This window comes from Delphinapterus leucas, chromosome 14 (assembly GCF_059928025.1).
Source record: "Delphinapterus leucas isolate spDelLeu-1000000601 "Yukka" chromosome 14, BTC_Dleu_Yukka2, whole genome shotgun sequence".
Lineage (NCBI taxonomy): Eukaryota > Metazoa > Chordata > Mammalia > Artiodactyla > Monodontidae > Delphinapterus > Delphinapterus leucas.
Genome location: NC_143142.1, coordinates 24158520 through 24181450, shown reverse-complemented (window position 1 = coordinate 24181450; position 22931 = coordinate 24158520). Strand labels below are relative to the sequence as shown.

Sequence of the window (22931 nt, the reverse complement as noted above, 5' to 3'; positions counted from 1 at the left end):
CCGCTCACTAGCCTCTGCCACTCAGGGACAAACCATCCCGGCTTCAAGTCACTGAGCTGCAGCGACAAACAAGAGAACATGAATCCAGAATGGGGAAAAAACCCAAAAAACAACAAGTATAAACTTGAGATTCAGGTAACATGAGAAGACCTACTGTGTCAGGCACTGTGGGAGACATAAACCCAGGCTCCTGGGTCTGGAATATTCACCCTGTAGTTTGACAGTTCAGCCCCTGCTTGGCTGCCTGGGACCCCGAGGTACTGCTCAAGCCAGGCTGGAACTTCCTGAACTTGGTCATACCCTCTACCTTAAAAGGAGAGTTTTAAGATAACTCTGAACCCAGTGGAGAGTTTAATTCTCATGTAAAGTTAGATTTAGAGGGAAAAAAAATGTGTGTTGAAAAACAATGACTCCTAAATGTATGTATTCCCTACTATCTTGAGAACCTGCTTGCACAAACTTAGTAGAGAAGAGAAACTACAGTCCAAAGAGGACAGCTCACCACGGCCATAGAGCGGGCTGCTGCTGAGCGGGGGCGGGCCAGCGGGGCTGGGCTGCTGTGCCCTGGGCTGCACGATGATCTGGTAGCCCTGCATGAGCCGCTGGCAGACAAACTCCTCAAACACCTGCTGAGCCGTCATCTGCACACCTTCCTCGTCCCTCCTGAAAAGACAGACGGCTGTTCACAGGACATGCCTGGCCCAGGGCCATGTGACACTCATAGAGTCCCCCGGTCCTTGGCTTCATCCCCACGAGCCAGCCCTGATGACCCTTCCGTGGTGGTAAGTGAAACTAACGATTTGTAAACCAGTCTTGGGAGAAACAAAAGCTGCGCGCCTTTCCTCTGCCACCGACCTGTCGATGTCGGCCTCTGGGAGGAGATCGTAGCAGCCCTCTGTGTAGTCATTCTGCAGGCCCTGGCGGTCGGGGAAGTAGTCCGTGGTGAGGGGGAGGCACGCCGGAGTAGTGAGAGACTTCCAGTCCACGCCAACTGTGCAACAGAAGCCTGGCACTACAGGGGGAGCAGACAGCGTCAGAACTGCCTCGTGTGAACAGGGAGGAAGGTACGTGTAGTCACCAGGCAGGTGTAGGATGGCGGGAGGGGGTGGGGGTGGCGGGGGGGGGAGGGACGAAAGGAGGGGGAAGGAGAAAGTAGGTGGTGACAGGTGATAAAATTGCCAGGAAAGGGGTGGGGGGGGGAGAAAGAGAGAGAAACAGAGGCTGTTAGACAACGCAGTGCTTATCCAATCCCATCATGCAAATGGGATGCACAGCCGATACTTTTCATTTTCTGCTGATCATGAGCTACAGCCGCGATGCCAGTGAGGTTACCGCAGGGCAGGCCAGGCCAGGCAGTTACACATCGAAGCAAATCAACATTCCGAAACTGGAAGAGAGGCTCGAGCTGGAAGCCTCCCCTGGGCTGATGGAGAGGCTGGGTGGGGAGAGGAGGAGAGCGCAGCCGGATTTTGGAGCTGGATTTTGGAGCGAATAGCACACGGGAGCAGAATTCAGGAACACTTTCAGGATTGCAAAAATAAGTTACAGATCCAAAAGGGTAGGAAGAGGAATCAAGGAAGGATGCCTGGGAGTTACAAGGCCGGAACTTTAGGAGACAGAGTTTAACAATCTAGAAATGAAAGCTGCCATCAGCAGAGTGGGCCCGACCACATGGGTCTGTCCAAAACCTCCTGCTCTTTGGGTAAAGCAGGGTTTCTCCACCTCGGGGCATGAAGGCTATTCTAGACCAGATAACTCTTTGTTGTGGGGGCTGTCCTGGGCATTGTAGGATGTGAGCAGCATCCCTGGTCCCTACTCACTAGATGCCAGTGACATCTTCTGGTTGTGAAAACCAAAAATGTCTGTAGACATGACCAAAAGTGCCCTGAAGTGCAAAATATTCCCCGGTTGAGAATCAGAGTTAAAGTAATGGGGTGGTAATCTCTCTAAGTCATTTAAGTGAAAATTATTTGTCAAATCTCCATGCGAGGGAGCAATGAGCAACAGAAACACTCCGCGCCTCTGCCTCTGCATTCCCAGTGAGACCCTCACGCACCTCACTTCTCGTGGTGCCCTGTGACTTACCGTGTGCTGTACCCCCTCACATCACCTCCTCCGAGCAGGTGTGGAGGCATCATCGGCCCCTTTAAACACCTGGCCGAGCCGAACCCACCAGAGGTCACAGGGCCAGAAGCCACTCTGCTCAGGGATCTTTCCTCCATACAGTGACCGACACACCACCCAGGGCAACAGAGCCTCCCTGAGCCCAGAGTTAGGGACAAGAAGGGGATTGCACCCTGAGTCCCAGCAGGAAACATGCCCTGTGTGGCAGCCCTGCTTTGGGGAAGATGACTTGACCTGCAACAGGCCTAACTCCACGGTCTCCACTCCAGGTCCTGGGCTGACTTTTGGTTGGTTGGTTTGAATTTTATTTTATTGTGGTAAGAACACTTAGCGTGAGATCTACTATCTTAGCAAATTTTTAAGTGTAGTGGAGGGTAGGGTGAGGTGGGGTGGGATGAATTGGGAGAATGGGATTGACATATATACACTAATATGTATAAAACAGATAACTAATAAGAACCTGCTGTGTAATAAATAAATAAAAATAAATAAAATTTAAAAAAACAAACAACAACAACAAAATTTGTAAGTGTCCAATTCAGTATTGTTAACTGAGGACGGTGCCGAGCAGCAGGTCTCCAGAACTTACTCATCTCCCAGGACTGAAGCTTTACGCCCACCAATCAGCAACACCCCCCCCACTGTCCACCTCCCCACAGGCCCCAGGCAATCACCACTCCACTCTCTGAGTCTATGCGGTTGACTCTATACAGGTCTTGTTAACTCCTTAATACTTCAAGGACTCAAAACACAGCCAAGGGGGAATGGGGGAGGGAGAGGGATGGACTGGGAGTTTGGGGTTGGTAGATGCAAACTATTACATTTAGGATGGATAAACGACAAGGTCCTAATGTATAGCACAGGGAACTATACTCAGTCTCCTGTGATAAACCATAATGCAAAAGAATATGGAAAAAAAAAGTCTATATGTGTATAACCGAGTCACTTTGCTGTACAGCAGAGATTGGCACAATGTTGTAAATCAACTAGACTTCAATTAAAAAAATAATAATTTTTTTTAAAAAACGACACAGCCCACGATAACCTAGTTAACACCCCAATTCCCCATAGGGCAGACGAGGGATGAATTTGTTCACATTTCTCGGTTAGAACCAGCAGCAGAAGGTGGGCACACAATACAGTCCCCGTGGGGAGGCCAGAAACAGAAGACACTCTATTACTGTCCCTTCTTACATCGTTCTGGCCGTCACCAGCTTTCTGACCCTCAAGATTATAAAAACCTTTTAGAAATGGTGTCTGCGGGCACACACTGAGATACGGAGAATTCAAACCCCGTGGTGAGAAAAGCTCCCAATTCTTAGCTTGATGATGTTCTTTTCATGGGTAAAAGGTCTGTGTGGCCTGTTTTCTACCTCCAGTATCTTCAGGCCCTGCAGAGGCCTCTGAGGAGGTCCCACCTCAGAATCATTCAGTTAACAGTAATAAACACAGATGACAAAATCCAGTGCTGGGGTTGTAGAGAAGAAACAGGCTCATCTATTCAGGGCTGGCAGCTTTCTAGAAAACAATCAATCTGCCAACTATTCTTTGGAATATATTCCGAGGATCTGAACCAAGAGAAAAAAACACACCCACTGCACCATGCATTATATGCTAAAAAACTAGAAATCACCCAAATGGCCATCATTAAGACATGATTATCCAAAGCACGATTTAATAATGTGTTTGATATTGCCATGAAAAATGACCAGTATGCCGGACCTGGAGAAGTAGTGAAATGATTGTTAAGTTCCTTAACAGTGGGGATAAAAAGACTTGGTGATGTACATATATCCACTGGTCACAATGAAGTAAAGCAAAATCGACCAAGCAGCAGAATTTTTTTTTTCTGGTATTTTGCTATTGTTGATATTTAGATGTTCAGCTATTTCAATAGACAAGGATGATCAAAGCAAATGCAACCCAGACAAACACTTCCAACTACAGGGATGTAAACAGTTTCAGGTCTTATTCCTTCCGACTTCTCCCCAGAGCCATAATTAAGCATTTGAGAGCCAAGGCCAGCTCTGGGAATTCCGCTACCCTTCCTGTGTGGCCCCGAATCACATTCCAGAACAGGTCATTTGGCCTCCCTGCCACTCATGTTCCATCGGAGAGGCTGCAGAGTCTCCCCTCTCCCCTCACCACCCAGAGACATGTGAACTTCCAGACCATTCTCTTCCCAAAGGGCTCCCTCTTGCTCCCCCAGTGCCTTGACCATCCACCCCCACGCCTCCACCTCCCTGCCACCTTCCCCCGTCAGCAGGTCCCTCTTACTTGGGTCTGGAGAGGTAGAAACACTGTCGTCTAAAGAATCCTTATTCTGGGTCCTAGGATTCATACCTATGGAAAGATGAAAAGAATCTGTGTCAGTGAGACTCATTCTGCAATAAAAGTTCTGACCAGTTATGGTTTTAAAAAAAAGCCCCAAACTGTAGCTAAAAATAAAAAACCAAGTACAAATTCTGTGTTGAGTATCTCCAACAGCACAAAAGAATCCATCAAAGAAAAATGAGCAATCTAAAGTTCGGGAAGGAGCCAGAACTTTACTCTGAGGTTATCAATACTGTTCGCCTAACGGGACCTTTAGGGTACATGCACAAAAGCAAACAGCAACCCACCACTTAGAATAAGAAATGGGACGGGGCTTCCCTGGTGGCGCAGTGGTTGAGAGTCTGCCTGCCAACACAGGGGACACGGGTTCGTGCCCCAGTCCGGGAAGATCCCACATGCCGCAGAGCGGCTGGGCCTACGAGCCATGGCCGCTGAGCCTGCGCGTCTGGAGCCTGTGCTCCTCAACGGGAGAGGCCACAACAGTGAGAGGCCCGTGTACCGCAAAAAAAAAAAACAGAAACGGGACGAATTTCAAAGTAATTTCAACTAATTAGAGCAAACTTTAGCAAACACAAGATGACCTATTTAAATTTAGTCCACTTAACAGTCATCCTCTGAAATTTTCTTTCCTGAATCATGGCTTCCTGGAATATGACACAGGACATCAAAACTCACTACTGCAAGAGAAAAGCAATGATTTTGCCTGTAACTGGGCTGAAAGGAAAAACAGAGAGTCTTTGAAATGCAACTTATTGACTGAAAAGTAATAGAACTAATTTCAAAACACACATTTCAATATTTAAATGTCCCTTTCAGGGCTTCCCTGGTAGCGCAGCGGTTAAGAATCCGCCTGCCAGTGCAGGGGACACAGGTTCGAGCCCTGGTCCAGGAAGGTCCCACATGCCACGGAGCAACTAAGCCCGTGCGCCACAACTACTGAGCCTGCGCTCTGGAGCCTGTGCTCCGCAACAAGAGAAGCCACCGCAATGAAGAGTAGCTCCCTCTCGCTGCAACTAGAGAAAGCCCGCCTGCAGCAACAAAGACCCAACGCAGCCAAAAATAAATAAAAATTAAAAAATTAAATGTTCCTTTCAAAACACATTTACTAAGGAATTCCCTGTCAGTCCAGTGGTGAGGACACCGCGTTTTCACTGCCAAGGGCAGGGGTTCAATCCCTGGTTGGGGAACTAAGATCCCGAAAGCCACGCGTTTACATTTACTAGAAAATTAGGATAGGACTGGAAAGATCCTCACAAAACTGTCAACAGTGGCTATCTCCTAGAAGAAAGCTGGAGGAAGTGGTGGGAGGGAAAGGAGATCTTTGGCTTTTTACTGTAAATACTTTCGTGTCAGCTGAATCTTTTCTAACAAGAACAAATACTTACAAATCCCTTGTGAAATTTTTGAAAGGACAAGCTACGACCTGTGAGAAAGTATTTGCAAATCGCACCTCTGGCAGAGGACATGTATCCAGAACACATAAAGAACTCTAAAAACTCCAGAGCAGGAGAACAACCTGATGAGGAAATGCGCAAAAGATATGGACACACATACAGAAGGCACGTGAAAAGATGCTCAATGTCATTAGTCATTAGAGAAATGGCAAATCAGAAGTTCGGTGGGATACCTCTGCACCCGGGTCTCTTGGGATGGCTAGAAGGACTGCTCAAGCCAAGTGCTGACCAGGATGTGCAGCAACAGAAACCCTTATCCACTGATTGCAGGAATACAAAATGGCACACCACTTTGGAAAACAGTATTGCAGTTTCTTTAAAGGTTAAACATATATTGACCATTTGACCCAGCAATCCCACTCCTAGGAATTCACCTAAGAGAAATGAAGATTGATGCTTACACAAAAACCTGTTATGTAAGTTATGTAAGTGTGGCTTTATTCACAACCCAAATGTCTTCCACCTGGTGAAGGGATAAACTAATACATCTATACAATGGAATACGATACGGCAATAAAAAGTACTGAACACGACTGGGGATGCCGGCAACAACTTGGATGAATCTCGAATTATGCTCAGTGAAAGAAGCCAGGCTCAGAAGGCTTCAAGTTGTATGATTCCATGTGCAAGACTTGCTGGGAGAGACTAAAGGGACAGAGAACAGATCGGTGGTGGCCAGGGGAGGAGGGAGGGATTGAGTACAAAGAAGCAGCACAAAGAATCTGAGGGGTAATGGAAATGTTCTGTATCTTGATGTCTTTGTTGGTGCTTATGACTCTATGCATTTGTCAAAACTCATAGAACTGTACACTAAACAGAGTGAATTCTACTGTATGTAAATTTTAAAGTAAATAATTTTTTTTTTAATTCAGAAAGATGATGTCACTCGGCCAAAACAATTTTAGAACTTCTTTTTTGGAGCTGTCTTCAGTAGATTTTTAAAAATTACTAGCCATCATAATAAGAAGATACAATCTATTAAGTCAGAAAAATAACAGTGCTTCATTTTATTCAAACCCACACTGAGGCAAATGTGAGGTAGGTGTTATCCCTTTTCCACAGATAAAGAAACTGAGGCACAGAGAAGTTAAGTAATTAACTGAAGATCACACGGTAAGGAAGTGACACCTGCATTTAGACTCTTTCTGCGCAACTCTATAGATGCTTTATTTCCTGACTATCCAAATGGGGCACCAGTTTTCATCTATTGAAAATGTTATCTGTTCTCTGCCAACAGCCAAAAGCCATTTGTAGCTAAATTTTCTGAAAAAGCTAGCCTGACTGACAGCATCCATTTTCACACAAACACAAAGCATAACAAAGAAGAAGCAATGGGGTGGTTTTCCTTGTCTGGCCTGAGAACTGGTATGAAGGCAATTATAAAACCGGCATTCTCCAAGCGATGCGAGCAATAGGAGAATTACTAATACATCGCCTCATGGGTTTGGATTCTAAATTTCATCATCAGAGCACCTTTTTTTTTTTTTAACCCAATCCAGACTTCGTCTACGAGAACTGAAATTCTTACCCTCATAAAGAAACAGTTCAACTTAAGAATTGTGTGAGCAATTGTTTGAGTTCAAAGAGGCAACCCATCAAAGGGTTCTCGGAGCACCTCTGGCTTTTGGGCCCAGAGCAGACCTGCCCATCTCTAAGGGATAAAGCATGTTCAGCCTTTTGTGCCTCCCCTGTCTTCCATCCCCAAACACATTTTATTTGAAAGAAATGAAAAGAATTTAATGAAAAGAATTTGAAGAAATAAATATTTTAAAGGCTTCTTCGAAGCTACTTTCACAGTTTCCTTGCATCTCAAGCCCAGCACACAGCCTCTCCCTGCAGCTCTGCCTCTGAGGCTCAGCTTCAGGCCCACAGACTCACCACTGGCATGTGAAGAACCCAACGACCTGGGAGGGCGGCGGGGGAGGGGAGACCTCCTGGGCGGGCGGCTCTGCTACAACCCAACATTTGGGAATGAACCTCACTCTCAAAGTTGAAAGCCAGACGCACCGCTCGGGGAGCCAATGCTCAGAAGAGTCAACTCAGCTCTGTCTCTCTTGACAGCTGTTCGGAGTCAAGCAGTGTGAATGTGTTCGCTGGTTGCTAACGTTTGGCCAAAAAAGGTAATCCGTGTGGGGCCTTTGGGGCTGCTTCCAGGGGCCACCTGTGCCTGGGGCGAGTCACTTCTTCTCTCTGGGCTACAGAGATGGTACTTCCCCACAAACACCCAGCCTGGCCTGGGTGAGTAACTCTGTGTGCTCTGATTTACTTTGCCTGGTAGCTCTCGGTCCAAATCTGCTGCACGTATCTAAAACTCAACACAAACACCAAGTTGCAGATTCTGAGTCCCGACAGTAAAGAGAAAGAAAACTTGGCATCCACTGATTTTCTTTATCAAAATTCTCTAGCACAGTTACCCCCATCAGGGGGATGACACTAACAAGTCTTATAAACGGGTGCCCAGTTAAAGAAACAGAGGGATAAACGCTGCCTGCCCAGACCAACCAACCACCTGGTTCCTGCTGGGCAGCACAGGGCCAGGAGAGAAACCCGCAGAGATGCCAGCCCTGTGAATCACAACTCACCTATGAGTCAGGTCCAAATGCAGGCAAAATCAGAGTCACGCCTGCATGCCTGCACATGGTGCAAACCGCCAAGGCCAGGAGGCAGAGGTGGGTCACAGATGAGGTTTTCCCGTTTCTCTTCCATTTTTTTTTTTTCTTCCATTTTTTAATGAGGGAAATGTTCACTAGTTTTGTTTCAGCCCCCACTTTGTCCCCAGACAAGGACCCAATGTGATAATTTTGCCCTTAAGGAACCCGATCTACTTCTGGTCCTTCAACAACTCTGTGAGGCAGGCAGGCAGGTGAAGATCTTTATGTGCATTTCATGATCTAACTTCTATTTTCCAAGGGTCACTCTGAACCACTGTGCTGAAAATAAACTCTACGGAAGGGCAAAGGGAGGAGGCTGAGAGACCAGTCAGCAGGCCACTGCAACAATCCAGGTGAAAGATGAAGGCCTCTTGGGTTGGGCTGGCTGGTGGAAGTGATGAGACATGCTAAGATTCTGGATATACCTGAAGGTAGATCTGACAGTAACTGGTCATTGCACACGGTAATACAAATTAGAATGATTTTCCCTAATTTCTCTCTGTGGTTAGCTGACATAATTGATCAAGAAGCACAAGAGCGGGCTTCCCTGGTGGCGCAGTGGTTGAGAATCCACCTGCCAATGCAGGGGACACGGGTTCGAGCCCCGGTCTGGGAAGATCCCACATGCCACGGAGCAACTAAGCCCGTGCGCCACAACTACTGAGCCTGTGCTCTAGAGCCCATGCTCCTCAGCAAGAGAATCCACCGCAATGAGAAGCCTGCACACCACAACAAAGAGTAGCCCCCACTCGCCACAACTGGAGAAAGCCCGCGTGCAGCAACGAAGACCCAGCGCAGCCAAAGAAAAATAAACAAACGTAGAAACAAACAGTGGGCCCAGGATATGCCAAGTGTACAACTGCGTCTGGAGTTACGTGGAAATGTGCCTCACACCTCCTGGGAAGGCGCGGGGGGAAGCAAAACCACCAGGGAGGGCTCCAAGGAGGAGGTGTTGTTGGAGCTGATCCATAAAGACCAAGTGGATGTTTACAAGGCAGAATCAGGGGTTGAAGATAAAGGAAAAAGCATATTCTGTAGACGGACTAGTCTATGCACAGAAACATGAGGACAAAGATCTTCTGAGAAGGCACGACAACAGCTGGAATATAAACTGTGTTCATCTAATAAGAGTAATGACAACAACAGCTCTCGTTTGCTGAGTGCTCACCATGCGTGCCAGGCACTGTCCTTAGCGCTTTGCGTGGATTATTATCACACTTAATACTCAACCCTCCTCACAGATGAAGAAACCGAGGTACAGAGCAGTTAAGTACCTGGCCCAAGGGCCTCGCCGCTCTTTAGAGGTGGAGTCAGGACTCATGTCCTAAGATTCCAGAGCCTGTGTTCTTCCCACATGCAGGGCTACGTGGGAGTAGAGGCAGGTGAAGGTGTAAAGGCAGGTGGGGCCCAGGTGACGACAGGCATTACAAGCTGTGAAGAACCAATAAACGGTTCATATGTGGGACAGAGAGGGTGATCAGACCAGACCTGCATTTGGAAATGGCTCATTGGTGACAGTACAGGAGATGGATCGGAGGGGACACGAACAGAGCAGGAGGATGATTTGAAGGCTACGGTGACAATCGTGGCCAGAAATGACACGGGTCTGAAACAAAGCAACGGTGGTGAGAATGGAGAATGTGGCCCAGAGTCAGAAAAGGAGGGGCAGGTGGGCAGGCGGTGGGACAGCAAGACGCGAGCTCAGCTGCCGGTAATTAAGGATGAGGTAGCCGGGGGTCATCCAGGTGGGGAGGCCCATCAGGTAGATGGATCTACGACTCAGGAGCCCAACAGCGAGAAGGTGAGCCCGAGGTGCAGGGGGCAGCAACCGCTTTCCCAATGCATGTGCACCAGGGAACTCTTAGCTCAGAGGCCTCTAGGATGGTGTCATTTGAGGATCTTCCACACCAATCGCTGAATAAGGATTCTTTGCAACTTCCTGCTTTTCCCCAGACTAGATTGTAAAGTTCCAAGACTCGTCTTCTGAGGAATCATCTGGTCTACGTGAGCTACCCACCCCAGGCCCGGAAGCACTCCACGACCACTGTGGGCAAATCCTGGTGCTGTTACCACCTGAGCCCATGGTTCCCCAGCTTCAGGTCACCAGGAAGCTCGCTCAAAGTATGGTCCCATGAGCCCCAGAGCAGCCCTGCTTGGTACAACCTGACCCCAAACAGCCAGGAAGGTCAAACTCTGGGTTCCTATAAAATGGCTCCTTCTTTTAGCAAAACAATAGAAATGTTCCCTTTAGCGTATTCTGAAGGTACTTTAAAAGAGTCTGGTAGACAAGTAACATTTTTAGCCCCCTGAGTACAGGGATGAAAAGTATCTTACTCATCCCCAAATTTTTATTCAATTTGTTTTCTCATTCAAAATAATGACAGAAAAGATGCACTAGAAATAGGAAGGAAATAAGTATAATCCTTTAGTAATTCTCTCACTGCCAGTCCAGTTTCCGAGCCTTAGCTATAGGCCTCTAGAAACGTCGCTGGCTGAATTCACCCGTGAATGGAGGAAAACTTCATTCACCAACTTAATACAACTTCACTTTCATTACGCCTTCCTTAAGCCAAGTTCCACAAATGCAAGTTAACTGATAGAAAACTAAGACACAAAGTAGCAGCACCATTTTTTCTTTCAGTTTTAATGTTTTTCATATTCATTTTGTACAATTATCTGTCCTTTGAGGCTTTCCAAAATCTGCCCCCCACCCATCCAAATTCATGTTCCCCTACCCCTGTAAGGGCTCTCTGAATACTGCTGCTGAAATCAGAAAGAGCAGGACACCTGGCTACTGGCCTGAGAGATTAGTGTAACATCTCCACATCTCTGGGTGTTATGTTGCCGTATATGTAAAATATACTCAATAACCTACTCCCTACTGGGATGATCGCATAAGATAACAGATATACAAGTGCTTCCAAAAAGCATAAACCCTGTATTAATACAAGTTCCTACTCTCCCTCCACTTAGAATCCCTCACCTTCTCACTCTCCTCCTGACCAAATTCTACCCCTTCGCGTCTGAGATGCGTGCCCACTTCTGTAAGCAACAACGTCACCCTTCTCTTCTCTGAACTCGTAGCTGGAACCACACTGCTCCCTCTGGGTCTCTCCTGATTGTTTTGATGGGGGTGGGTTTGCCCACACACACACACATAATTTAAAGCTCTCAGGCCTGGTGTTGCCCACTACAGTGATCTCATAAGCAGCCCTCAATCATGACTCACTGACAGTCCAATGATAAATGTGTTCTTGACCAACACGTTCTCTGCTAAAAACGTAAAGTGCAGCCCATTTATAATTCCATGCATTATACAGCACTGCTTCTAAATAGGTCACCCAAAATTGTGGCTGAAATGATCCGGAAATAGACGTGGCCCTGCTTTTCTGGTTCCCACCTCGCTTCTAGGTGTAGGCCTGCTCTGAGCATCCCCACTCTGTTACCTCTTGGGTTGCTTACCTGCACCACTGCTGCTGAGCAGGCTGACAGAAAGCTCTTCTGTTCCAGTGAAGTTCAAGAAGGATGTGCCATCGCCAGGCTGGTGGGAAGTGCTGTGCCTGCAGAGAACAAAGCCCAGCCGCCTGGCTTAATGAGGATCATCACCTCTTTTATCCTGCTCACCCTGTCTCCAGGGGCTTTTCATCAAAACCAGGCCTGAACATTTGGCCACACAGGCTGGCAAACACTAAGACCCATACCATGGCCGCCAGGCTGCGGGGCTTGGAGTGTGTGCCAGCTCTGGCCTCCTGCCCTGGCACCCCAGCTGCTTCCCCACTGCCACGTCAGATGCCTGCCCCCTCTGTCCTAAGCCTCCCCTTGCTGATACCCACAGGACAATGTGAGGTGCTTGAATAGAGGTACCAAGTTAACCTGGGAAAGAGGTTATGCCCTGCCTGTATCCCTCATCCATCCCATGGGATGTTGGGATGACGGAAAAGGGATCAAAGATTGCTCTTTGCAAAGGTAACAGATCGCAGCAACAGCGGGTAGTGTAGCATGGACTCGAGCATGTCAAGGCTTAAATGACTTTCTTCCTAGGCTGACTCTCCTCGGATGCCTTGTAACACATTCAGGAGCCTGGTTTGAAAAGACTTGTTTCTATAAACACAGGCCTTGGTTTCCATTGCTTTTAGCATCAACTTCTTCTAAACCCAACAGTGGAATTCCTCAATGACCAAAATGACAAAAGTCATAGACTGACTGCCCGAAACACACAGCGGGAACCACCTGCCTTGGAACTCGTTTTCTCCCATGACTGAGGATTAGGAGAAACTCATGTTTGAGGTTGACAAAGCGTGTTTTGACTTAAAGCAGAAGCTAAAGCAGGGCCTGGGGAACATCTCTGGCAAAAGCATCTCAGGCTATTTGCTGTGCACTGGCCCGGTGGCAGGGACGACGCTGACAAAGGAAAGGCCCGCACGCGTGCACACGGTGTCTCCGAGCCTCACGAACGTGACGTTTCACGGGCAGTCTATTCTGCTGTTGCCCTGGGTGCCCGAGTGCGTTCTCGCAGTACCTCCCACCCAGTACCCCGTGCCCGGCCTCACCTTCCAGTGGCTTCATGGTATGCCAACTCCAGCAGCTCTGCAGAGGAGTGGGTCGGGTCCCTCTGCCCGCTGCCCTGCAGCTCTGCCATGTTCTGTCGGGTCTGGTGATGGATCTGGATGGCCTCTCCAGATGGTCCTGCCCAGACAAAGATCCACTGAGCATCATTCCCCCGACAGCCAGTGCTGTGTACCTCACCTCAACCTTCCTTCCTTCCCGCTGCTGGGACGCGGGTGATTGAAAGGCAACCACACCACAGAGGCATGTCCTGTCTGTGACCCTCTGGCTCCCAGATGGGACATCGCCTCTTCCAAGCAAGGCTCATCCTCCTGTGAGGCCTCAGTCTAAAAATATTTTGGGGTCCTCTGTCTCGCACATGTCAACTGAGACACAGTAAAGAAAGATAACAGTATGGGAGACAAGGGTCCCTCCCAGGATGGTCAACATGGGCGAAACGAGAAGGGACACACGAGAGAAACACCGATGACTCTGTTAGTACCTGAGATGATAACAGCTCCTACTTCAAGAGCAGAGGACGCACAAGGGCAAAACGGACATCGAGTAGGAGATAAGTGAGAATTAGTCGCATCTACGGAAACATGCTTCCTGGAGAATGATAGGTTTCAGAGCTGAGTGTCCAACCAGGTTAGCGGGGATTGAAGGAGAGGGTATTGGGCAAACCCCAAACGTGGAAGAGGCAAAACACAAGCTGGAGGCCACAAACTCGCTTGGGAAAGAGAAAAACCTCTGAGGATGGGGGTGAGGAGGCGGGAGGTTGGGGAGCCTGGCAGAGGAGGGCCTCGGCTCTTAGAGGGCCAGGTGGGCAGAGTATTTAGTAAATACATTTAGCTTTAGAAAAGCGTGTGTGATGGGGGTGGGGGGAAGCACAGAAGCAGGAGAGCTGACGGTCATGGAAGAAACATCAATAGTTCTCGTAAGAGAACTTGAAGGGAGCCAGTGGGGATGATGATGGGGAGGAAGGGACACCAGAAAGAAACAGGTAAGGTGACAGATTCGGATAGAGATAAGAGGGGCAAAAAGGGGGCTGGGAATGACCCCCAATTACAGCCAAAAGAACCAGATTCATTGCTCACTTATTTAACTTGTAACTCCGAAAGCAAGTACCAAAGAAAATAACTAGACACTTGCAAGCATTCAGCAGGATGGCTTCATGAAAACACCCAGGCGGTTAATGTACCTGTTCCTCCCCAGCCCAGTAACAGCCCATCAAGCTGAAGTTTAATTTTAGCCACAGCTTTATAAAACCTTACTGTCATCTTCTTTAGGACAGAACACAGATCAAAAAGGATGAGCTAGGAAAAACAGTGAATTTGAAATAAAAAAATTTATTTTTTAGTTTTGATTGGTTTTGAACCTTATTTAAATGGTATCATACAGAAAGTACACTTTTATGGCAGGCTTCTTTCATTACGTTTGTAAATTTAAACATGGTTTGGAATATGGCTGTAGTTTGTTTTTATTTCAGCTTCCCATTATAAAAAATAGAACTCGTTTATTTTAAGCTTTTTTCCCCCAATTTATTTAAACTAAAAAAAAGAAAAAGAAAAAAAAGAAATTGTTCACCCATTTCTCAAAAAAAAAAAATTTTTTTTTTTCTGCTGTCAGAGACCCTGAGAGGAAACAAAGTAACATAACTCCGTGTAACCAAGACTGTAACACTGACATCCAGAGAGCAAGGAAAGGAAGGAGTGAACAAGAAGAGGGACATTCGTCTCAGGAAAGAAAGCAGGTGGCAAAGCACAGTCCCTGTCAAACAGAAAAAGGAGCCCTTGGGTCTACACAGCTGGCTAGCTACAAAGTCCTCAAGGATCCTCACAAGAGCCCCGGGACAGACAAAGTGGGCGTGGCCACCCCATCTTCCAGGTGGGGCACCACAGGTGCAGAGAAAATGACACCTTTGACCAAGGCCACTCAGGGGACGCCAGGACTAGGAGTTCCCAGTCAGGGCTCTTTCCCGAGCGCCCAACTTACCCACAGGAAAAGTGTGCATCCAGCGCCTCCTGTTGGACGTAAGCTTCATGGGCATCCGCGAGGGTGCAAAGGGGTTGATCAGTGCCCGCTGGGGCATGTATCCCCCAGGTCGAAAGTGCAGCATGGACTCTGCGCTGCCCACGTGGAACCTCCCCGGCGCACTGGAGTCCCGCTGTGGTGGCTCCATCATGTTCTCCAGGACATCTGCCGGTTACCGTGGGGTGGGGGAGGCACAGAGAGAAAGCACAGGGTCACGGTGAAAGCAGAACTAGGAGGACGATCTGCAGAGGCTGACAAGGACCTTGGAGAGCGTACATGTTAGGGAAGGAGGGAAATGAGTGAAATCGCCAAACTATAAAGGAATGAAATATTGGGTTTACTTTTTAAATACCTGGGAGAAGGGGGTTCTGGTTCCTAAATTACTGGCCCAGTGAAGCCACACCCAAACCTGATGGGGAGGACCACACACTGCCTGGAGACCTTAGATGTTGAGCTGGATGCAATGACTCAATAGTGGGTCTTGAGTTGTCTCCCTTTGGGGATGGGGCGGGTGCATTCTGCGTGTGGGAGGAACAATACATGTAGATATTTGGTGACCAGAAGGGCAGACCCTAGCAGAGATAGCCAATGTGTTCACTAGACCTGTCTGATTTTCCTCTGAGATACACAAGGAGACTGTAGTTTCCAGTCCCTTTGCGCTGGGGCCAAATAACTGAGTTCCAGCCAAGAGAACACAGGCAGAAGTGACATGCTCCACCCGAAGGCCTGGACCACAAACCTCTCCACGCATGATCTCCATTCTCCTCTGCCCTGCTGTGGAAACTTTGGAGACCAGTGTTGATGACCATGGCATCCCGGGATGGAAGGACCATGGGGCCCTGAGTGACTGGGTGGATCAGAAACCCCTCCCATTAATGCAGTGGCCTGGAACATGAGTAAGCAATCAAACATTACTGTGTTAAAAAAACTAAATTCTTGGGAGAAAAGAATGAAGAAACGGATGCATCCAGCCTTGGCCAGGTAAGGAGATGGCACGATATTTAGACTCAACCTGTCCCATTCAATGGCAGACAGGTCCCTAACCTGAGTAGATCAAAGAGCTGAAACCTACAACCAACTCTGTTGGTGAGCATCCCATGTTTACTAAGCAAACACCCAGGTTAGAAAGTGGGTTCAGCAGATACAAATTCCATGGCATCAAGGAATGTCCACCATTATCTACCCAATTCCTACCAAAGAACATGGTACATAGTAATATTTAATTCCTCAAGCCATTGTGCATGCAAGAAGAGAACATTCAGTTCTCCATGAAAACTGTATTTTTCACTGTAAATTAATGAAATTGATGGTCCAATTTATCAAATAAGAAAGAATACAGTCTAGTTAGTTATCATGGAAATAAAAGGAGAGAACTCAACTTTAAAAAAGGTGAGTACACACTTTGAAAAGGATAAGAAATAGGACTAAGAGCTAAAATGGGTCAAAAATATGGGTAGAGGAAAGGGGAAATGTTTCCTATGCTACACTGGGTAGGTGGATGGGTGAGAAGCCCTAAATATAACAGAGAAACTGGAAACAAAGGCCATGTGGATGGCATTGCCTGACACTGTTCCAGTGAATTGCTTTCTGGCTTTTCCAATAAACTCTCACATATCATTAAGGATGTTGAAATCAATTCTACCATTCAGATAATTTTTAAGAACACGTTTTCAGGGGCTTCCCTGGTGGCGCAGTGGTTGAGAGTCCGCCTGCCGATGCAGGGGACACGGGTTCGTGCCCCGGTCTGGGAAGATCCCACATACCGCGGAGCGGCTGGGCCAGTAAGCCATGGCCGCTGAGCCTGTGCATCCGGAGCCTGTGCTCCGCAGCGGGAGAGGCCACAGCAGTGAGGGGCCCTTGTACCGCAAAAAAAGAAATACTTGTTTTCAAAGCTACTTGGATTAGGACTTCCCTGGTGGCGCAGTGGTTAAGAATCCGCCTGCCAATGCAGGGGACACGGGTTTGAACCCTGGTCCGGGAAGATCCCACATGCCGCCGAGCAACTAAGCCTGTGCGCCACAACTACTGAGCCTGCGCTCTACAGCCCATGAGCCACAACTACTGAAGCCCACGTGCCACAACTACTGAAGCTCGCACACCTAGAGACCGTGCTCCACAACAAGAGAAGCCAACGCAATAAGAAGCCCGCACACCACAACGAAGAGTAGCCCCCGCTCACCGCAACTAGAGAAAGCACACGTGCAGCAACGAAGACCCAATGCAGCCATAAATAAATATATATATAATTTTAAAAAATAAAAAGCTACTTGGATTAAGAGCAAATTTATCTCCTCAGAGAAGAACTGGCTTTTAGAATAACAAAGGTTTTTAAAGGATTAATGTGTAGTTTAACTTTTACTACAGACCCTTCTAAGAATACGTTTAACAGAATGGGAATATAACTGTCATGCAAACTCAGAAATTTCCAGAAGGTGGGAAAAAGCTAACCTAGAATTTTTTTTTTTTTTGGCCGCAGAGTTTGCGGGATCTTAGTTCACCAACCAGGGTTTGAACCCGAGCCCTTAGCAGTGAAAGTGTGGAGTCGGGGAATTCCTAGAAATCTTCAAATGTATTAAAATTCTTTTGAATACTAACCCTAATTAATGTAGGTGACATAGGTTATATTCTATAGTTGTGTAATTAAATATCTCCTTTCTCTTTCAGAATTTCCTTTTTATACTTTGAACCAGTTTAAAAAAAAAAAAAACTTTTTTCAGCAGTCAAAAGATTTCTGGCTGTTGGCTCAGTGTCTATGGTGCCTAATGAATGAAAGATGAAAGCGCCCTGCTCCTCGGTCCTCAGGCCCCAGGAGCCACCAGCTTCCCCTTCAAAGTGCTGGGAAACACCCTTCACCCTTTGGGAATCCTTCCAGGGCAACAGGAGGCAGCTGTGTGCATACAACAGTCCTTAATCAGTGATTAAAAGTCAGGAGGGCTACTCCTCCATTTAGAAAACATTCTTGAAATATCAAAATTATGGAGGAGAATGATTAGTGGGAGGGTATGGCTCTAGAGGGGTAGCAGAAGAGAGGCCGTGAGGATGGAATATCTTAATTGTGGTGTGGTTACATATGTCTACACATGTGCTAAAACTTCACAGACACACACACACCCACACACACCCACAAATGCATGTACAACCAGTGAGCTCCGAATAAGCTCTGTGGATTGTACAAAGGTCATGTTCCTGGTTTTAATACTGTACTAGTTATGCGAGATGTTATCACTGGGGAAAATGAGTGAAAGCTACACAAGACCTCCCTGGATTTTTTTTTTTGGCATTTCCTATAAATCCATAATTATTTCACAACAGAAAGTTTTCCAAACAGGCAGGAGCGGGCTGTATACTTGAGTTGCAGATGCCACTGGATGGGTAAGATAAGATATAGGAAAAGCAGCACCTGTGCTCCCTGGGCCATGCCAAGTTAACAGGTCACTTGAAGTGGAATAGAGGAAAGAGGCTGTTTTAAGTGTGGCTCGAATGGAAATGCTAAGGAAATAAGTAAACACTTTAACCTTAGGCCTAAGAAAAGCTCTACCTTAACATATGGAAAGGTAGACAGTTATAGGGAAGAGAGAAGAAAGGGTAAAGACGAAAATAGTATAACACACACACACACACAAACAGCTAAGGCCATTCGTACTCACTGCACCTGCATGGAAATAATTAACACATGGGACTTACAGCCCACACCTATCCATAGTCCCGCCCATCCCCGCTACAGGAAGGCAGCTATCCCCACCCTGCCCAGCCCTGCCCTCTGACCTCGAGTGCTGGTGTAGCCCAAGGAGCTGCTGACTTCATACTGGTGCAGGTGGGGGTGAGGGATCATCAGGATGTTGGCGCTCCTGCCCAGGGAACTGTCGTCAGAAGCCTGGCTCCTCACCTCCTCTGTGGGCAGCGGCTGGCCAGGCAGGGAAGGGCTGGATGAGACATCACAGGAGCTGGCGCTCTTCCGACTGTGACTCTCCCGCTCTCGCACGGACCTGGTGGGTAGAGACCAAGTCACACCAAGCGGGGGATGCTGTCCCACCTAGAGTTACAACTCCCAAACGGATCCCCAGCCTGGGCTACATGGGAGGCCAATAACGAAAACCCCCAATGGGATCTCCGAGGAGGTAATGTAGGAGGGACTCTGCCCTGAGCAGCTGGAGACGTCGTGGAAGAAACGGGGGAGATGACTGACAGTCATCCAATGGCCGGAGTCCCAGGATCAGAGTTGTAAAGAAGCAATCGCTCAGCCTGACCCCACCTCATCCCACCATCAAGCTCGTGTCACTGAGAATGGGGTTGTGAACCGATGTCACCCGAGAGGAAACACACAGCACAGCCTGAGAAGTCTTCCGGCATCAAAAATTGAACCTAAATCTAACCAAGCCTCTAGAGATAATTGCCAGTTTACAGCAGATTCAGAGACAACAGGAAAAGTTAAATGTCATATGGAAATAAACAAAGGAAGAAAGCAAGACACTCTGCGGTCACAGAAAATGACATAAGAGAAAATGCAACATGTGCATCTTCTTCAGATCCCAACTCAAACTAAGTAACTGTAAAAATCACAGTTTTGAGACCACTGGGAAATCTACAGAGGGACTGGCTATCAGGGATATTAAGGAATTAGTGTGAATTTTGTTACCAGTGACAAGGGTACTGTGATCACATTTTTTTTGTTTGTTTTATTTCTTATTTGTTAGAGAGACACATGCTGAAATACTTACAGGTTTAAAAAAAAAGAAAAGGGGGCTTCCCTGGTGGCGCAGTGGTTGAGAGTCCGCCTGCCGATGCAAGAGACACGGGTTCGTGCCCCGGTCCGGGAAAATCCCACATGCTGCGGAGCGGCTGAGCCCGTGAGCCATGGCCGCTGAGCCCGCGCGTCCGGAGCCTGTGCTCCGCAACGGGAGAGGCCACAACAGTGAGAGGCCCACGTACCGCAAAAAAAAAGAAAAGGATACCTGATATCTGTTTTAGAATACTCAAGCGAAATTTCAAATGTGGGAGAAGTGATAAAACAAGATTGACAACACACTGATAACTGTTCATTTCACTGGTCTGTTTGAATGTTTCCTTAATAAAAATTTTTTAAAACGTATGCCCTTATTAAAACATGAAACTCCCTGAGGGGAAAACCTCTGGAAACAGCAGGAAGAAGGATCAGCAGGAGAGGAGCCCAATGGGGTACAAAAATTCAGAATGGAAGAGTCAGCAACCGCCAATAGGGCCACCCCTCTGGCATCAAAGCTGTTCTCTTTCCACCTGGAAGGATTTTAAGGGAGAGCTTAAATGGAACCTGAAAATAGATCCCAAGGGCTGACTACACTTTTCATTATTTCAACAGTAAATATTTGAGTGCCAGCATATGCTCAGCCCAGCGTGGGGATACAGCACAGATTAGGGCACAGTCTGTGCCCTCAAGGAACACAGCCTGAATCTCTGAGACACCAGGTCTTGCCGTCTTTGATCAGAAGAAAGAAAACCAAGGATCTTGGACCATGAAAGGGTTCTTAGACACTCAGAAGAAAAGCACCGCCGAGGCCCTAGGCAGCATCTACGAGCAGGGGAGCTGCTGTTAACAGCACTCACTGTGAGCTCTAAGCATTCTCGGGACCAGGCATCAGGATGGGATGAGGGGAAAGGACAGAAGAAGAGCACGTGGCCACTCTAAGCCCATTTGTCACAATGTGAAGAGACGGAATATTCCTCCAATCGGTGATTCTTCCAATCAAAGCACACTTTCCATGTCTAAGAAATGTGGAAAATGGACTCGCGGTACTTGGTCAACTAGGGAAAAAAATAAGCTAGAGCTCTGTTTCACATTTCATTAAAAAAAAAAAAACTCTCTGTAAAGAACTAAGTATAAAAACCAAGACCAAAAAAGTATTGGAAGAAAATACAAAAGACATGTTTCTAACCTTGGAGTGGGGATGGCTTTCTTACGCAAGATCCAGAAATGAGTATGTTGGTAAATCTGACTATATCACAATGAAAAACTACTACATGACCAAAATACCATGGAGCAAATTTTAAAAACAGGAATAAAGAAAGAAAAGTCTCTCGCCCTCTGGGAATAATAAACCAAAAAGAAACTCTGGGCCCTGGGATCGATCGGTTGATCAATCTATCTATTTACCTATCTATCTATCTATTATCTATTAGTGGCTGCCTATCTATCTATCTATCTATCATTAGTGGCCTCCCAGTGAAATGAAAATTCCAGAATTCACGAATTGCTTCTCTTGGCTAGAAAAAGCAGAATGCTCTCCTTATGGGGGGACAATACTTCATAGCAAACATAGCTAACAAAATGGCTGGGCCAGAGAACCAGAAAACAGACTCCCTAATGATCCACATACTACGGCTTCCACTTGGCTAATTTTAATTTAAGATGTTTTCAAGGTTGCTCTCATGCAGGTCCCTACTGGGTCTCAGGTTTTCCTGATCAGCTTTTACATCCACCCCAAAGTGCATCTGGCAGAAAACCTGCAGGTGGCGAGGCGCTGAGCCCGGGATGGGCCTGGCAGCCTGAAGACTTGCGCGTCATAAGCATCGTAATCCACTTGGATGGGAAGGGTGTTCTCAGATTCTTTGGGAGTCCCCAGAGCTGAAACACACAAATAATACAAACTGTCCTCAAAACACATTTCAACAAGAGGACTTCGGATGGTCTTCATGAAAATCTGCAAGATATAGGTCATCATCACCATCTCCCCCTGAAAAAAATGGGATAATAACCCATTCGTCAGGTTACTAAGATTAAATGATTTATATGTCAAAGCGATATAGATATTACTATTACTATTTACTAGCATTAAGTAAAGGCAAGATGATGGCAGCATTTCCTTCTGTGATCCCACTTTAAAAATATCATCTTGGGCTTCCCTGGTGGCGCAGTGGTTAAGAATCCACCTGCCAATGCAGGGGACACGGGTTTGAGCCCTGGTCCGGGAAGATCCCACATGCCACGGAGCAACGAAGCCCGTGCGCCACAACTACTGAGCCTGCGCTCTACAGCCTGTGAGCCACAACTGCTGAAGCCTGCACACCTAGAGCCCGTGCTCCACAACAAGAGAAAGCACTGCGTTAAGAAGCTCGCGCACCACAACAGAGTAGCCCCCGCTCACTGCAACTAGAGAAAGCCCGCGAACAGCAACAAAGACCCAACGCAGCCAAAAATAAATTAATTAATTAAAAAAAAATAAAAATATCATCTTAATGTGTATATTTAGTCCTTTAAAACTTTCCACCCGATCCCTACAATTGACCTATGGAAAAGAAAAATAAGGTTTTGTTATCACCCATTTTGCAGCTGACAGGACAAAAATATACAGGATCACTAAGGGACCTTCCAAAGATCACACAAGGGGAACTCTGGTCTCCCAAACTTGGCTGTGAATTTTTTACGCAACCTCACAAAATCTTGTTGCCATGGGTTAGGTGACTCTTTCTAAAAGTGATTAAAGGAGAAAAAAATACTCACACGTATCACGGCCATTTTTTGCTTTCTCAGAGGCAGGCTGCAAAATTAAATAGAGTTAATCACTCCTGGGATTTGCTTTGTTGTTTATTTATTTAATGCAGAAAACTATAAAGTACTAAGACAAATTTCTCAAATGCTATTCATGACCACTGGGGGATAGGAGGTTTCTTAGGCCCAAAATAACAACATCAGTGACAGTCCCTAAAGGCTCTGCTGGTGGGTGAAACCTACCTTCTTTCCGGCCAGTTTTATTCGTGGGGTGAAACTATTACAAAAGAGCTGGCTTTTGGATGTGTAGAAACTGCAAAAGAAACA

At 47.0% G+C, this 22931-nt stretch overlaps 1 protein-coding gene across 10 annotated transcripts in view; it reads right to left on the bottom strand.

Annotated features, from left to right (window-relative positions):
• DEPDC5 (DEP domain containing 5, GATOR1 subcomplex subunit) overlaps positions 1-22931 on the bottom strand; it is a 92121-nt gene that overhangs the window by 40785 nt on the left and 28405 nt on the right. For 7 of the 10 annotated variants that reach the window (XR_016387556.1, XM_089894773.1, XM_022550996.3 and 4 more), the window contains 10 exons: positions 22848-22917; positions 22617-22653; positions 21620-21740; positions 18908-19128; positions 15104-15307; positions 13114-13249; positions 12026-12123; positions 4402-4467; positions 856-1039; positions 503-663 (listed from right to left, as the gene is read on the bottom strand). Coding sequence is in view for 9 of the 10 variants with exons in the window: in XM_089894773.1 (XP_089750899.1) it covers positions 503-663; positions 856-1039; positions 4402-4467; positions 12026-12123; positions 13114-13249; positions 15104-15307; positions 18908-19128; positions 21620-21740; positions 22617-22653; positions 22848-22917 (1298 nt within the window). In the remaining variant the exon portion in view is untranslated. The remainder of the gene's footprint in view (positions 1-502; positions 664-855; positions 1040-4401; positions 4468-12025; positions 12124-13113; positions 13250-15103; positions 15308-18907; positions 19129-21619; positions 21741-22616; positions 22654-22847; positions 22918-22931) is intronic. The other 3 variants (XM_022550998.3, XM_022551001.3, XM_022551004.3) reach the window with 1 other exon arrangement.